At 43.8% G+C, this 14123-nt stretch overlaps 1 protein-coding gene across 6 annotated transcripts in view; it reads left to right on the forward strand.

Moving 5' to 3' along the window:
- ncam2 (neural cell adhesion molecule 2) overlaps positions 1–14123 on the forward strand; it is a 222801-nt gene that overhangs the window by 186920 nt on the left and 21758 nt on the right. For all 6 annotated transcript variants that reach the window (XM_023835627.2, XM_072717699.1, XM_072717704.1 and 3 more), the window contains exons 12-14: positions 3576–3749; positions 11284–11403; positions 11680–11801. In XM_023835627.2, the coding sequence (XP_023691395.1) occupies positions 3576–3749; positions 11284–11403; positions 11680–11801 (416 nt within the window). The remainder of the gene's footprint in view (positions 1–3575; positions 3750–11283; positions 11404–11679; positions 11802–14123) is intronic.

The raw sequence follows: 14123 nt of genomic DNA on the forward strand, positions 1-14123 counted from the left end.
TTCACTGCAGCATGAAACAATTTTCCATAGGTCAGATTAATTAATTATAATGAGCGCTATATTTTTGCGGCGCAGACTAATTTAATGTAGCATACCCTCAATCACTACACTGCACACCAATTTAGAAGATTTGTAGGGTTTTGCTAAGTGTACTGCTGTAGGTTATAGCGTAAACATTCCACTGTCACTGCCCTATTTATAATATTAATACAGACCCGTAAATATATTTGAAAATTCCTTTGGTTTTCTTTTATTCTGAAGTCACCTCTATCACAGAAACAAAGTCAATGCCAGGAACAACCTTTTTTTAATTTGTGTCATTTGTTTCCCTGTCCATTATTAAATTGAAATAAGGCAGCATTTACTACTACCTTTGAATGTTTTATGGTTAGGCTATAATCTCTCTCATTATATCTGCAAAGAAAGTAAAAAGATTCGTACTGGAATTAATACATGGGGTGGTGATTTTGCCCTCACGGTTTAAATATTACGTTCTGACGAAATTACGAGCAACTCCATTGTCGCTGCGGGTTTATTAATCATATGGGATTCCAGCATTTCATCAGAAATAATACAATATTTATGATAATCCAAATGACTCACAAATACCTCTGAGTGATGAGGCATTCTTGTGTTTACACCTGCCGCTGTGATCTCTCGATCACTAGATGGCAAATGCAGTTAAATTTCACCACATTAAGTCATCTTCAGTACTGTATCGGGAAAGGGGGACTCCGCATTTCCCCCCAGGACAGGAGAAATCAAAGTGCCGCTACATTAAAACTGGGAGAGCAGGTATGCAGCCTTTTTGAGTTATTAATCTGCCTTTCAGGTTCTGCCACACCAACCTCCCCAAGCTTGGCTCGGTTCTCACCTCCAGTTCAGGCAATTCTCATGTTCAGGACTAATTGTGCATCACGTTTGCTAACCCAAGATGAACTCTTGGGGCTGGGGATGAGGAATGACCTGTAGGTCACCCACCCACCCCTCACCCCAGGTTCAAAGACAGCATATCTGCCCCTGTATTCTTCTTTAACCACGGAGGTGGGGGGGGGGGGGGGGGGGGGGATTTGAGGGCTGGTGGGGCTTTCTGCCATGAGCATGTGGTGATGCACATGATTCACACATGGAACACCCACGTTCATCTATGGACACACATTTACTCTCTCTCCACATGAACAATTCATTATTGTCATGACCTGTGGAGGTTTTCCGGGAGAGATAATGATTATTGTCCTGGGTTGACCTTAAGATAATGACCGATAAAACATTAGATATGAGAATATGACATACGTGGCTTAAGAAAGTAATTGGTTTTTTGGTTTCCTCTGCCCAAATCCCATCACTATTGCTTCGTAAAACACCCAGAGTTTATCCAACGCGTCTCCACAAGGGAAATCTCATCTCCGTCAGGAAAAGCCCGATGAGTGTCCACATGACTCCCGCTGATTGAGTTCAGTGGGGCTAGACCGCTGTCCGACCCTTGGCATCAATCACAGGGCAGAGGACAGCGGCGAAGGCTAACGGCAGAGCCGTAGTGAAGCAGGGGGCGGCTGGCCACTTCCAGCCAGGAGATACCGTCCCGATAAGAAAATAATGTGTAAATGGAGAATGCCATGTATATCCAGGGAATGACTGCCGCTGTAGTTTTCATGCTGTGTCTTTATCTCCCGCCCATCAGCCAGAGTCGCTTACAGACTCAGGGGTAACACCAGACTGGGTCTAGAGACCCTTCCAGCCTCACTGGTGCATGTAGGCACTTAAAGCCAGGCCGCTGATTCCATTTGTCAAAACGGTGATAGGGGGCTCACGGCACTCCCACTCTGTGCCCATTGTGGGATTAATAAAGTCAATCTTATCTTATCTTATCTTATCTTATATTATCATCTTAAGCATTGTGCTACAAATACAGAGATTGTGGGTTCAAATCCCAAAAAACAAAACAAATTGTAACTCTACTGTAAGTTGATAGAAGTGTGAGAAAAAATAACATTCTGAATTAAAACTTAGTCCTGCTGAGCTGATAACTTTTTTTCCAGAACAACTTTTAATTGTTGCTCTTCCTGGAGAATGTAAATTCTACATAGGCCTACTGTAACTCAACATTGTAGCAAGGTCCCCTCCTCAGGCCTCGAACTAACAACCAGGCGGTTACGAGGCTGTCCCTAAGCTGCATACGTTTTCGTCTTTGAACGCTTTTATTCCACATCTGGACACGTCCAACCCCATGTTGAAAGAGAATGAAGCTTTCATTGAAAATTCCTGGTTTTTAAATTATTTTCCCCCAATTGTTTCAAGAATGTGGACCTGAGAAAACAGGATCCACTTAGCATAAGAGAGATAAACAACGGGGAAGGTTTTTATATGAGCTTCAATGTGTGCTTCAAGAACAAGCCGTATTATCTAAAAACCCCCATTATAAATAAGGAAGTGCATTCAAAAAGCACTTAAATGCTGTACAATGACAGTTCTTAGAAAGAGAAATCCCACGGCTGCATGGTGTTTTTTTAAGTTTTTTTTTTTTTTTCTTCCTAAAGTACAAACTGAACTACAGAGTATGTTCTGAAATATAAAGAGCCAAAAGTCTGTGATTACAGATCTGTATGGAGGGATTTGGAAAGGAAGATATGGAATGCTGGTAGAGAACGCACAATGAACGGCGTCCTGACAGACCCTATGAAATTGGGGGAGGGGGGGGCAAGACTTAATTCCCTCGGAGGTTCTAATAGCATTCCCTCCCCACCTTCCGCTGTGTACTACAGCAGAAATGTTACCTGTGGCTGCGAGGAATAGAAGAACCGATGTAGGTGCTGAATTTATTACTCAAATTACGGTGTGCGAGAAATGTGGGCGCGGCTGCCCCTCTTTGTTCGCGAGAGCAAGATGGCGACCGAGGCCGCCTCCCACTTTGAAGGAGAGTGTCTGTCAGGCGGGGAATGGCCCTCTCTCCATCGCGGGACCCCAGAGAGTCAGCACTGCGCAAACAGCAGGCGTCTGCGCAATAAGGGAGTTTGGCGGGAAGCTGATAAATACAACAGGATGTCTAGAGACAGAGAGAGAGAGAGAGAGAGTGTACACGATTGCATTTGTGTAGGTGCGGGAGACAGAGATGGGTAAAGGTAAAGAACAGGGAGATTGGTGGGTAAAACTGAATGCCATGGATTTGGCTGTAAGGCTGCCAACTGTCTCCTAACAATGTGTTATAAATAAGTCTGCATTCCAGTCTCTAGTCTCCACTATAGTCCAGAAATGACACCAGTACCCTTTTACAGTTGGTAACTGTATGCACTGCTGATGCATACACCCAGCACACTTCAAATACATAATTGAATAAAAACACCAAAAAAAGTAACAATTTTTTCCCCTTACAGAAACGTAGTTGAAGATATTAATATCCATCACTTGTTAACAGAGCTGGATATTTTGCTGTGAGGGGTTCGTTTAAGCACTTCACTGGAGTGTAACAGAGAGGTCCCTGTTGGGCCTCGAACCAGCGATCACCAAGTGTTAATTGCGGGAGCTTAACCCGAGCTGCGGCCTCACAGAGACATAACTGTGCACCCTTTTGCTTTCAGACGTGCCCTCGAACCCGCACTCGGTGCGGCTCAGCTCGGTGGCCCAGCGCATCGCCACGGTAACCTTCGTGAAGCCAGACTCACACGGCGGCGTGCCGATCAGCCACTACCTGGTGCAGTACAGGGACGTCGGCCTGCAGGACTGGAAGGACGTGAAGTCGCACGGCGTGCAGAGTGAGTCTCCGCCCCCGCCGTAAGACATCTGCCAGGGCCACGGTAGCGGGCGTCTCAATTATCCATCCGGCGCCTCATGAATCCCTTACATCTGCTCAGCTCGATCAAGGGCGCATGTGAAACACGAGGACACGTTTGCCAGCTTCGTCTGTGTCTAGTGATACGACATTATCATTACGGCTAACAATGATTTTTGACGTTTCCCCATTTGGTGACCCATCCTTAATTAAGATGCCCACTGTCTTGTTAATCATCAAATGATAGCCAGGCCTGATTGTCATCAATACTCTTACATAGGCTTCTACCAGCCATAATCTTCCCTTTCCGAAACACTGAGCCCTGTCACTGAGTGCTAGCATCCCCATTAAGTTCCCAACACCCTTAGAGATGAACCGCGTGCATAATGAGGCAGGTGACCTCCAGCCACTAGAGGGTGCCGTCTGGATTCACCTCTAAAAGAGAGAGTGTTGACGTTACTGTGGTTGCCCAGGAGGCACATGGAATTTACAGTGCTTAGGCAATGAAGCGAGCAACATACTGCTCCCCGGTGGGTATTCTGTGGATTTAACTGCTAATGGGTGACATGACACCTTCATGGTGCTTTGCAATCTAATGCAATTTTCATATAGCATAGCTGTCATATGTGCACATATATAGAGACATAAACTGAATGTTACACCAAGTCAGACAGAGGGATTCGTTAGTTGTGCCTGTCAATTCTAAGCACTTTATTAACTACAAAACAGGGAAAGTAACCAGCACAAACAAAAGCTAATTAACGTGCCTCCAAGGTCGGGGCAGCACCTGCCGAGAAAGCCAGCTTTCCTGCCTGTGACAGACACCTTCCCCAGATGGGGGACCAGGCTATTTAGCATCAATGGGAGCTCGGCCTCTGATAGGCAGGAATTTCCCCACTCAGGGGTGCAGGAGCCAGATACAGAGGGAACACCATGAAACAGCAAGGGAGCTCAGAAAAAAACAGGTCGACTGATCAAAGTAGCCGAGCAAAACGAGTCATCCTGCTTTTTTCACAAAGAGCTTGAGCTTGAGGTGAAAACAGGTGAGTGCAGTAAGTACCAGTAGCTGGCTGTTAATATAGCCACAAGTGGGGCTGCATGATATGCCGAAACATTTTATCACGATAACTTCTTAATATCAGTCGATATTGATTATTATCGCAGTATGATTCATTCATCATTATTTCCTTGAGGCTCCATTTATGCTTAAAATTCCCTTAGGATCCCCTTTATCATTTAAAATATGACAAATCAAAATGGATTGCAAACTGAAATCAAATTTTAATAATTAAATCATACATAATATTTTTTTGTCGTAGGACGTAACGTTAGTAATACGGCAACAGTACGGTTTACCGCTGGGTTTTTATCTCTGACTGCCTCGCTGCTCCTTAACCGCCTGCTATTGATAAATAAAATGCTGGGTCCTGTTTTGAACCAATACAGGATGTGACTGAAAGTCGCAACACTAATTGCTGGTGTCTGTGACTCTAAGCACTTGCATTCTGTATATTCTGCTGGATGGCAATAGTTTGAGTGGTGAAATAAATTTGTAGCATATCCAGTTTTAGCTGGCACAAGGTTTCGGTAGAGATTACAGCACCAGCCTGTCGCATGTCTCTTTACATTGCCAAAGTACTGTCACACCACCAAGATCTTTTTTGCCTGGTTTATTCACAATATCTCCTTTTTAAAAAGGTGTTTGTTTCTGCTGACACCGACACCGAAGTTTCGGTCCTCTCTCCCATGACTCGTGTGTATTGCCAGAACAGTAGAACGTGGGGCGCTCCACTAACCCAATAAACCTCGCTGTGCATTTGTTGTGCATAGGTTGTCCATTCTCAGAACACTGTGATTGGCAGCAGGCCAGGTTATTTTAGTCAGTACAGACAAAAAACGCCGCCGCACGCATTCTTCCTAGCATTCCTGAATTCTCTGTGGATTATTACTGTGTAGATTTCACGTTGGCTGAATTTAAATGTGGACTTTTGTTTTATATTTTGTTGGATTGCCCTTATTGGATGGGCTGCTCTGGACTTCCCGCAGAGTTGCCCTCTTGTTTTGACTCTGTTGTTTTTCATCTGCCTGCCTGTACTAGTTGAATAAATTCCCTATTTGTGTTTTTATACCTCTGTCTGCACTTGTGCTCTGTTGACAGTCCTGACAAGCAGTCACAGAGGATGTGACATCATTAAATTGGGTCTGAAATCGTATTGAACTTTTATCAAGCAATTGTTGTGGAAATATTAGGGAAAATTATATTGCAATAATTACCATTATCATTTTATCAACCAGCCCTAGCCACAACTTGTTAGCTGCCGTTGTTTCCTGGCGTTGTCGACTTACAGTATGTTTCCCCTGAGAACAACCAGTTCTCAGAAAGTGAGTTCCACCTAGTTTGCAGACTATGGCACAACAGTAAATATGTTTTATTTTTCAGAACAAAAAATGACTTGAACTGAGTGAAAGAAGAAAATTAAACTAAAATAAACTGGAGGCTTGTTTTCTTGCCTATTTGCCCTGCTCAGATGTAAGTTATATATACTATAAACATCTAAAATATGGTTGTAGTTTATTTTGGACTGTTTTGTTCAAAAGGGTTAAAATATCTTAAACTTTAATTTATTGGTCAGAGCATGTTTTGCCACAGAGCAAAACATATTTTAAAAAACTAATGAAGCTAAACTGGTTCCTGTTGAATATAAAGCTTTTCCCCCTTTTTTTGTGGAAAAACCTGGAAGGTTTGGTGATTGCAACCACTTAAAATGAGCATTTCAGTGTGGACCACTGTTTCACCTGTGGTTTTCATTTTCTGAGAAGAAGTGTTTCCAACAAAATGATACTTCAGCAAATAGAGAAACGCCAAGGCGCCGTGTCATGAATTTAACACGTTGGTGAACATCTTACTATTATTTCACGGGAGACACCAACGTGCCTCATACACCTCAGCTCCATGGCTGGATGCTTCCAGTCGGATTAAATTAAAATTCAGTCTGGCTTCGATCGTGTGATGGCCAGCCTGCATGCTCTGCTGCGAGATGCAGCTGTTTCACAGAAACAGACGCGATAAGAATAACCTATGGCATAAGGTCAGACTCACCCTAACATGACTTGCCATTGTATAGCCTGTCCATGTTTTCCCCAGACATAGTAACAAACAGTGAGTAATTTAGCTCTGAGAGCTTGGTCTTCCACAACCTTGAGTGCACTCAGAACGTCAAATCTGCTAGCTAGCAGTCCTATTTCCATTTTTTTGCACCCAGCTTTTACAATCTACTTTTATTTCACTCCTCCGCATCTGCAACATCTTAACTGAATAGAAATAATTCTCAAACTCCCCAAGCACATGAGCAATAGGACTAGTATGACTCTTCTTTAAAAGTCTCCCACGTCCATATATTCTGAAGTCACACAAGTCAAGGTATCTTTAGTGTAATCTTCAATTATGTGATACATGAGTCATTCACTGAGATGACATTTCAATCTTGTTAGTTTCATTGGAAGAAACCACAACAAACAAATTATAAATACGTAATAACATATTGAGACTTGGACATAAGCGATCAGAAAGAGAAACAACATTTCAAAATACAATTAGGAAAATGGGCAATGAAACTGAATGTGTGTAGAGTTTGAGTACAATGTTACGATTGCAGCAGAGAGAGAGAATGAAAGTACTACAGCCAGAAACAAAGTCCAGGTCTTCAAACTGAAGCTAATAACAGGATCGTGTTTGTCCCGTGAGCTGGTTTGTTTTTTCCACATATGTCTGTGCAGTTGATGACCAGCACCTGAGTCAGTCCTACTCTCACCAGTGGGAGTTCATCCGAGGAAAGCAGATATGGTCACAAACCACTCGGTCAGACGCAAAACTGTCCCCAGAGTCTCGATTAGTGTGTCATCCAGGAACACGTTAGAGTTCTCTGCGGGGCGCTTTCTGCTTCAATCGCATCGTTCCTCATGTATGCCGGGCCCCAACCCAGCCTAGGCCAAGAGCGGTGCTTGGTGTTTTTGCAGGGGAAAGGGGATTTTAAATTAATTCTTTACAGCGCCCGGGAGGTCCTAAATGATGTTAAAACCCCAACAGGGAAGCTTAAGGAACAAGTACGTTCAGAGGTTAAGCAAGATTGACAGTCTTAAAAGGCTTGTAGCTAATAGCAGTAATTGTGAAGATCATTTAAATGTGAAGAGGGAGTAGCAGAATAGGGCACAGTGGGAGATGGCAGCATCCCCAGAGGAACACAGAGCGATCGAACAACATTTCAAAGCCCCCGATTGGTGCGATTATGGGCATTGCCCATCATTGGCTGCTTTAATACCCTTCTCGTCAATTTATTGGCTCCCATTGGATGAAACCACACAGAGATTGATGGCATTGGGTAATCCCGTCCACTGTGGGTTTCTGAAACCCTGTACCTCCCATCACCGCCGGTCTGTAGTCTTTTATCTTAGGGTAGAATTTGCTAGTAAATTAGAGAAAATGGGCTCCTACCCTGAAGCTCCTACAGTTTAGCAAACAGCAGTGTGATGCAGATAGTGAAGTGGCACTCCTTGTGGCAGACTAAAGTATCTGACACCTTCTGCCTTTGTTTGCCACTATAAGGCGTACAGACAGCAGGTTACGCCAGCAATTCAGGTATCAAACACTTTAGCTACTTACACACTTCATAGGTCTGACTTTTGAGGGGGGGGTTAGTTTAGCTAATTAAAGGTGCCATTAAGATGGGGTTGTTAGTCCTCGTTAGTGCTTTGCATTAATTTCACATTTTGCTTAATTACCAAGAAGGAGTTTTTTTTTTTCTCTGCAGTTTCCTTTCTATCAGCATATAAAACATTCACTCGGGTTCAGCAAAACTCAACTTGGAATTAAAGTCCTTTTGGGTGTTCTTCTAAATGGAACACACAGCTATGTAAATTACTCCTACAATGAAAGAACAGGCTATTTACTATTTTGCAGCAATTGCTGATTAGCACTGAATTGTCTATAATGAATATTTATGAACTGTTTGAATGGCTCTTTTCACAGCCTTCTGGATAAAGTACGGCTGCCTGACAATTTGAGGTGACTGTTATATTTTGTAGATATTAAGCTTGTGAGAACAGAGGGGCATCAGACTATGTGAGAATGTTTACCCTCAGAAGATACATTCAGATGTAAATGGCGCAGTCATTTGTCTGCTGCTCCTTTTGTGCTCCGCGTGCTGCTCAGAAATGTATAGCGGCCGTTACAAATATTAGTGACAAACAGTACAAACTTAGACAGGAAGCACTAGTAGAATATGGTGGGATATAGTGGCATATACAGTAGTTAGACATGGCTACATTAATCTCAAAAGCAGGTTGTGATTTAATGCATTCATTAACCTAGTGAAATGACCTTACTACCACCATTATACAGAACTTATGTCATAAAGAGCCACATTACTGTTAACATACCATACTGATGTCCAGAGATTACATATTGCTCTCATGGGCTAAAATATCCATCCTGTTTCCCACCTACTCTATGTCTACCACAGAGAGCATGTTCTCTGTCTTCATATGTGTCTCACCATGTTTCCCGTTGGGGGTCACTGTGGTAGGATACTAAGAGGTCAGAATAAACCCACCTTCCTCAGGTTGTAGGCGCTAGTTTGTTCTGGGGGGGGTCCCAGATGTTTCCAGGACAGCTGGGGTATATACTGTAGTACTCCCCCGGCCCCGGCCTGCCCTGAGGACTTTGTCTAATGAGACATGTCCAGAAGAGCTGCCTTAGGTGGTCTCCTGTTCAGCCCCAGATACCTGCAGTGGCTCATCTCAGTCCAAAGGTGCCACAGCTCTATTTCAAGGTTCCTCCTTATCTTTGAACTTCTCACCCTGTCACAAAGACCGAGTTTGTGGAAAAACCTCATTTCAGCCAGTTGCACTTTGGGACCTTGTCCTTTCAGTTATTACCCAGAGCTCTTGGCCACAATAGGTAGATTGACCAGTAAACCACAACCTTCATCGACTTAGCTACTACTTCATCACCAGCGAACCAATCCACCATTAATTCCATATTCCCTTATACTGTGTCTTTGTGAACAAGGTCCCCAGGTACTTAGGCTCCTTCACTAAGGGCAGACTGTCCCCCTCTCCTGGGAAAAAAAAAAATCTTACAATAGTCATTCTACCATTTACATACTCCTCTTATCCTAAAATATCCACTTTATTTCCCACAATGCATTATCACCACAGCGAACACATTAACAAAGTGCAGCTAATTTTGAGACAAGAACCAGTACATTGGAATGTGTCTTTTTCACATATCTCATCCTTTTTTAGGCATTCACACATATACAGGTAAGAGTGAAGATTGGGATCTGAGCACAGGGGCAGCCATTTATCCTCAAGGGCCCACCAACAGAGATGTAGCTACTTTGCTGAGCATGGGACTTAAACCAGCAACCTTCTGATCACAGGCACTGCGTCACATACCCCCCCCCCCCCCCCCGCCCCCATATTATATCCTTACCTTCACAAATTGTATATCCTGTGAAAGTCTGCATGTCATTCTCATATCCTAAAAGATGATCTAATTTTTCCTACTCTATAGAGCCATACCATCATGCACGTACTCTCACATACATTTGCTCGGACAGCTTTTACCCCTAAGAGAGCGAAACTATCTGCTTAATATTGAATTCCTGTCCCAAGAGTTAACGCTTGGCTGCTATGAACACAACACATCTTTACAAGTTGCCAAGTTTAATTAGTGCCCCACAGAACAACATGCATATTGAGAAATTAAGGGAATCTGAGGGCACGAAGGAGCCATTTCAATAAAACTCGCATCTGTATGCATGAGGGATGCTCTGCCTTTTTTTATGAGATCAGGTCATTGATTGTGAGGCTGCATTTCGCCATGTGTAACCGAAGACTGTCAGATGTGATATTAGCAGATAGATGTCATCAAAAAGATGGCAGTGAGCTGAGGGCAGGCAATGGAGGGGGGGATTATGTACAAACAATTATGCGCACAGCATGTGTGAAGTGCCTGCTGAAGTCCGCAGATTAAGGCTGGCTTTGTGCGGGTTTTGTGGGAACACCATGGGGATGTTGGATCCAGACACATCTGCACTATCGGTGTTCCGGAGAATTTCACTCAGAGGATGGTTCTGTGAAATCCGTGGAATGTGCGTATGTGTGGGTAGCGTGTGTGAGTGTCTGTGTGTGATGCGTGAATCTGTGGATAAAGACAAGCCCTCTTATACCAAGGAAGCATAACAGAGCCATACATCGTGCTGCCATTTGCATGGAAGCTGCATTTTGTAGCTGTAATTGCTTTGGAAACATTTACATTTTCATGATCGAATTCTCTAAAGATTAGGTGGAGAAAATCTCAGCTGAAGAGCTATTGAGCGGTTTTTCCTGTCACATCAAAAAACTCACCGAATTTGCTTTCGCTACATTTGCCAACTTGCTAGCCGTTGTGTGTGGGAACCACTTTCTTCTGATACTAACTGTTCGCGCCCCCCCACCCCTGTCCTGTGTTTTAGCAATGGTGCAGCTGACCGACCTGGAGCCCAACAGCACCTATGAGGTCCGGGTGGCTGCCGTGAATGGAAAAGGGCAGGGGGAGTTCAGCCACGTGGAGAGCTTCCAAACACTGCCCATCCGTGAGTCCTTGTGATACTCAGGCCAAGTGTGCGTGCGTTGGGTGTATCCGATGAGGGACATGGTCATTCTAGCATTTTTTTAAGGTAAGAATATGAGAGGGGCCATCATCCATACAGAGGGGCCATCATTATCATTGGCCAATGATACGATTTCAATTGATGAGTGACATGCGCCTGGTTGTCCAATGGCTGAGAGAGTTTCATCTGACACAGCTGTCACCATCCAGCCAGTAAGCAGCCTTCGTTCCATTTTAACCCCTCGTGTTGCATCTCTAGGAGAACCCAGTCCTCCTGTGGTCCATGGACAGAGGGGTGTGGGGAAGGTCTACAGACTCGTCTTGGTCAAGCAGGATGATGGAGGAATGCCAATCGTGGAGTACATTGTCAAATACAGGACGGTGAGTCATTAGTGCCCACCTGGACGTACATAATTGCACACAACCGCACCTCAGGATGCCATCACCAAAACAAATCCATTCTCCTACTAACCAGATAGTTCTGAAGAAGGTGTCTGCTAGGTACCTTAACTAATATCAGTCTGTCTTGCGTGCGATGGGTGTAAATTCCAAATTATCGTGCGGTATGTGATTGAAGGCAGTGCCAGTCAACCCATTAGGTGTCATAGGTGACTGCCTAGGGTGCCATTTTCTGGCCTCTGCTGGAAAAGCACTTAACTTTCATAATTAAGTACAGGTACTGATACCACACCAAAATGTCACTCAAGTAAAAGTCATCCAGTAAAATGCTATTCAAGTAAAAGTAAAAAATACCTAGTTTTAAAACTGCTTAAGAATCAAAAGTAAAAAGTCCTACACATTTAGATCTATCAATCTAACAAAATATAACCTATCATTTTAAATTCACTCACAACAGGTTCGAATGCAGCATAGAAAGTTACAGTGCCTCACAGTTTAGAAGAGAATGAGCAGATATTTTCTTTTTATTGAGGAAATAGACGGTTTGTAGGTGGCTTGTTGACAGCGGAAGGCTACTGACGTTGCAGGGGTGAACCTTGCCGAACTTGCCGGCACAGGTTACTGGAATGATTACATTGTTTTTTTATTTGTGGAAAACGAAAGATTGATCTACAGGTCAGACTTAATAATGGATTATGAACATGCCGCTGGCCGGAACTTGGAGACCTCTTCTAAGTGGTGAATGGGCCAACAAACCACTCGCCATCCACTACAGAAAAAGGCTGATTGTACAATGCAGTCATCTCCATTGTTTCAGTTGTTATGTCTTTAGTTCTGCTAACTTTGAATATTGATAAAGTATCAGCTGGCAAAACCAGTATGTTAACTGACATACCATGTATCTCTACATAATAACAATAACAACAACAACAATAATAATAATAATAATAAAGATATTCAATTTTGCATTGTATATCTACATTCAGGCATGCTGCATGCTTTTTGCAAATAGGTTATTTTTAATACATATTTTTATATTTTTTTAATTGGGTGAGTGGTCTCATGATGAATGTACCAGAGTAAAAATTGTGAAAGTAAAAGTTGCGACAATTTTAAATGCTTAAGTAAAGTAAAAATTCAGAAAAAAACAACTTAAGTATTTGTACTTTGATACTTTACACCTCTGGCACTAGTGGTGCCCCCACCCCCTAGCAAGCCCCCCACCCCCTGCCGTGAGAGGGAGTGCACACTGTCCAAAACAAACTGAAATTGGTCAGTGAAGCTTTCCTAGGGTGCCACGTGGTCCCTGGGCGGCACTGACTGAACCAGGAACGATAATGGCGGTTTGCCAAGGGTCCCCTCCATCCTGCAGCATCAAGAGGCTGGCAAAGCGGGCGGCAACGAGGCCAAATCTGTCCTGCCACAGCGGAGCTCCCTGTCACAGCCGACTAATGACATTCCTCCAGTTAAACTGCAGTCTGCGTGACAGGAGAAGCTGTCTTTCAAAAAGTCCCAGACATCTAGTAGCAGCAGACCCGAATGAATTATTTGCTTTTGATCAGTCACGCAACACCTATCACGGAATGAGCATAAATGGGAAAAAAGAATTAATAGCACAGTATGCACTGATGTATAATCTATTTTTAAATATCTTGGCAAGAACGAAAAAAAAAACTTTTTTCTGCAATATAATGAAATAGGTAATTAATTGTGTAATAGCATGGCTGTCAGGGATCAGCGTGGGCCTGATGCCCGCAAACGGAGATGGGTTCCGGAGCGCCACCAGGTTTCCGGGAAACATCGAGGCGTACCTTTAAAAAAAAACGGAGGGCCTTTTTAACGTGACGCAAATTAGCCGGAGCTGTCTCCGTCTTCACCCGTCAAAAGTAAGCGGATCCCGGATAAGGCAGCATCCGGCAGGAGAATAATAAAAAAATACATTTTCTCCCCAACAGCGGCGCATTTGCCGCTGCCGAAGTTTGGTTTAATTGGCACAACATTATCGGCGCATGGCAAGCGAAGTAATACCGAACGGCAGTGAGCATGGGACGTGATTAACATCCGCATTTCTGTGGCGCAGGCAGCGGTACACGCCAGGCTGCTCCCCCCCCGGCACATTGGGACAGACACGTGCATGTGTGTCAAGAGTGGAAGATATTTACGCAACAAAACAGGCGTCCGTTTGCTGCGCCAATCCTCCCTGGGGAGCATCTGAGCTTCACTCGCCGTAATCGCTGAAGCATTTTTTATTTTCGTTCAGTCTGCTGCGAATCGGAAATTAAAACTCCGGATGGGGGGGGGGGG

This window comes from Paramormyrops kingsleyae, chromosome 1 (genome assembly GCF_048594095.1).
Source record: "Paramormyrops kingsleyae isolate MSU_618 chromosome 1, PKINGS_0.4, whole genome shotgun sequence".
Lineage (NCBI taxonomy): Eukaryota > Metazoa > Chordata > Actinopteri > Osteoglossiformes > Mormyridae > Paramormyrops > Paramormyrops kingsleyae.